We start from the raw sequence: 2,067 nt of genomic DNA, 5'->3' as shown, positions 1-2,067 counted from the left end.
GCAGCAGCAGCTGCAACAGCTCGAGCTGCTGCTGCTGCTGCTGGCGAGACAGTTCTTTTGCGGCTGAGACAGGCAGCAGCAATCCGTATGTCCTTTTCATTGAGGCCCCTCCTCGATGAAAATTTGCTGCTGCTGCAGCAGCCAGCAGTCACCAGCAGCAGCAGCAGCAGCAGCAGCAGCAGCATCTTGCGGCAGCAGCAGCAACAGCAGCAGCAGCAGGAGCAGCATAGCTACACCTTACAAAGATGTAACCCTAAGCCACCGCTTTGGCCTGCTGCTTCCGTTTTGCTGCAGCTGCTGCTGCCGCTGCAGCAAGCAGCTGAAATCGTGCTGCAGCGGCAGCGCAGCAGAAGCAGCAGCAGCAGCAGCAGCAGCATGTTGCGGCAGCAGCAGCAACAGCAGCTGACGAAGGCATTGAGTCTAGTCGCAACAGCAAAGGCCCTGCTGCAGCAGCTGCAGCCTCCACTTTATGTAGACAACCAAACAGGTGCGCTGATAATGATCAGCAGCAACAGCAGCAGCAGCAGCAGCAGCAGCAGCACCGACGATGCTGACGCCTGGGGGTATGGCCTCTTGGGAAGCAGATCTTCAGGACTACAGCAGCAGCAGCAGCAGCAGCAACAGCAGCAGCAGCAGCAGCAGCAGCAATGGAGTGGAGAGTATTCATTTCGTCTTTGCTGCAGCGGCATTCTTTGTTTGCTTCAGTGGCCAGCAGCAGCTGCGGAGCAGCGAGCTGTCACCGCATCGCGTCTGAAGCAGCAGCAGCAGCAGCAGCAGCAGCAGCAGCAGCAGCAGCAGCAGCACAACAACAGCAGCAGCAGCAGCAGCTTCCAACAGCAGATCTATTGACAGGGCTGCTCCTCTAATAGCGAAGGAAGCAATAGGAGCTAACTGCCAGTACTGCAGCAGCAGCACAGCAGCAGATGTTTTAATCCCGCAGCAGCTGCTGCAGCTGCTGCAGCTGCTGTTGCCGCAGCAGCAGCAAAGGCGGCAGGCAGCAGCGGCTGCTGCAGCAGCAACAACAACAAAAACAACAGCAACATCAGCAACAGAAACATCTGCAGCAGCAGCTGCAGCAACACTAACAGCAGCAGCAACGACAGCCTCCTTTTCGCGCGCAGCAGCATCAGCAACACCAGCAGCAGCAGCATCATCATCAGCATCATCAGCATCAGCATCAGCAGCAGCAGGAGCAGCAGCAGGAAGGTGTGCTGCTGCTGATGTTTGCTGCAGTCCTTATACCTTTTTGAGTTTCAGCAGCACACTGCAGCGTTTATTATTTGCTGCTGATAACTGCTTTCGTTTGTTTGTAAGTAGGATAAGGAGCTGTCTTCTTCCTTCGTTTGGCTTTATTTTATTTGATGAACAAACAGATAATGCTGCTGCTCACCCTCTTGTTGTTATCCCTGCTGCTGCTGCTGCTGCTGCTGCTCGTGCTGCTGCTGTTGCTGCTGCTGCTGAAGTTCAAAGCGCAGAGGTGTGGGTGCCTCTGAGGGCTTGGCCCTTGTCTCTGGGTATTCCTCTTTATAGCAGCAGCAGCAGCAGCAGCAGCAAGAGCAGCAGCAGCAGCAGCTACTGCTGGCAGCAAATTGATGAAAGAGGTGTAGCGAAGCAGTTTGCATGGAGTGATTTGCTGCTTGCTGATTATAGGCGTCTTCATTTGCTGCCGATGTTCGGTGCAGCAGAGCTGCTGCTGCAGTGGAGGCAGCAGCAGCAGCAGCAAGCGTTGCTGCTGGGGTTGCTGCTGCTGGAAGCAGCAGCAGCAGTTACTCCGCAGATTCAAAAGCATCATATAGCACTTAATGCATGCGCTGAAGCAGCAGCAGCAGCAACTGCAGCAGCTGCTGCTGCAATCCTTTGCTGGATGCGTCCTGCTGCTGCAGCAGCAGTAGCAGCAGCAACAGATGCTGCTGCTGCTGAACATCTTGCTGCTGCAGAAGCAGCTGCGTCTTCTGCTGCTGCAGCAACAGAAGTCGCCGTTCAGACCTTCGCAGCTCTGCTGCGGAGCACACCCCCAACAGCAAACATACCACCGAGCCAGCAGCAGCAGCAACAGCAGCAGCAGCA

General features: G+C 55.6%; 1 protein-coding gene across 1 annotated transcript in view; it reads left to right on the top strand.

Annotated features, from left to right (window-relative positions):
* Window positions 1-849, top strand: part of EAH_00040080 (hypothetical protein, conserved) — a gene marked incomplete at both ends in the record, with an annotated part of 1,363 nt that extends 514 nt beyond the window's left edge. The window contains one exon of the mRNA XM_013395306.1: window positions 53-849. Within this exon, the coding sequence (XP_013250760.1) occupies window positions 53-849 (797 nt within the window). The remainder of the gene's footprint in view (window positions 1-52) is intronic.
* Window positions 850-2,067: the final 1,218 nt, after the last annotated feature.

This window comes from Eimeria acervulina, genomic scaffold, assembly GCF_000499425.1.
Source record: "Eimeria acervulina Houghton genomic scaffold, Eah_scaff482, whole genome shotgun sequence".
Taxonomy (NCBI): Eukaryota; Apicomplexa; class Conoidasida; order Eucoccidiorida; family Eimeriidae; genus Eimeria; species Eimeria acervulina.
Note: the sequence above shows the minus strand (reverse complement) of the source record. Positions and strands in the feature narration are given on the sequence as shown.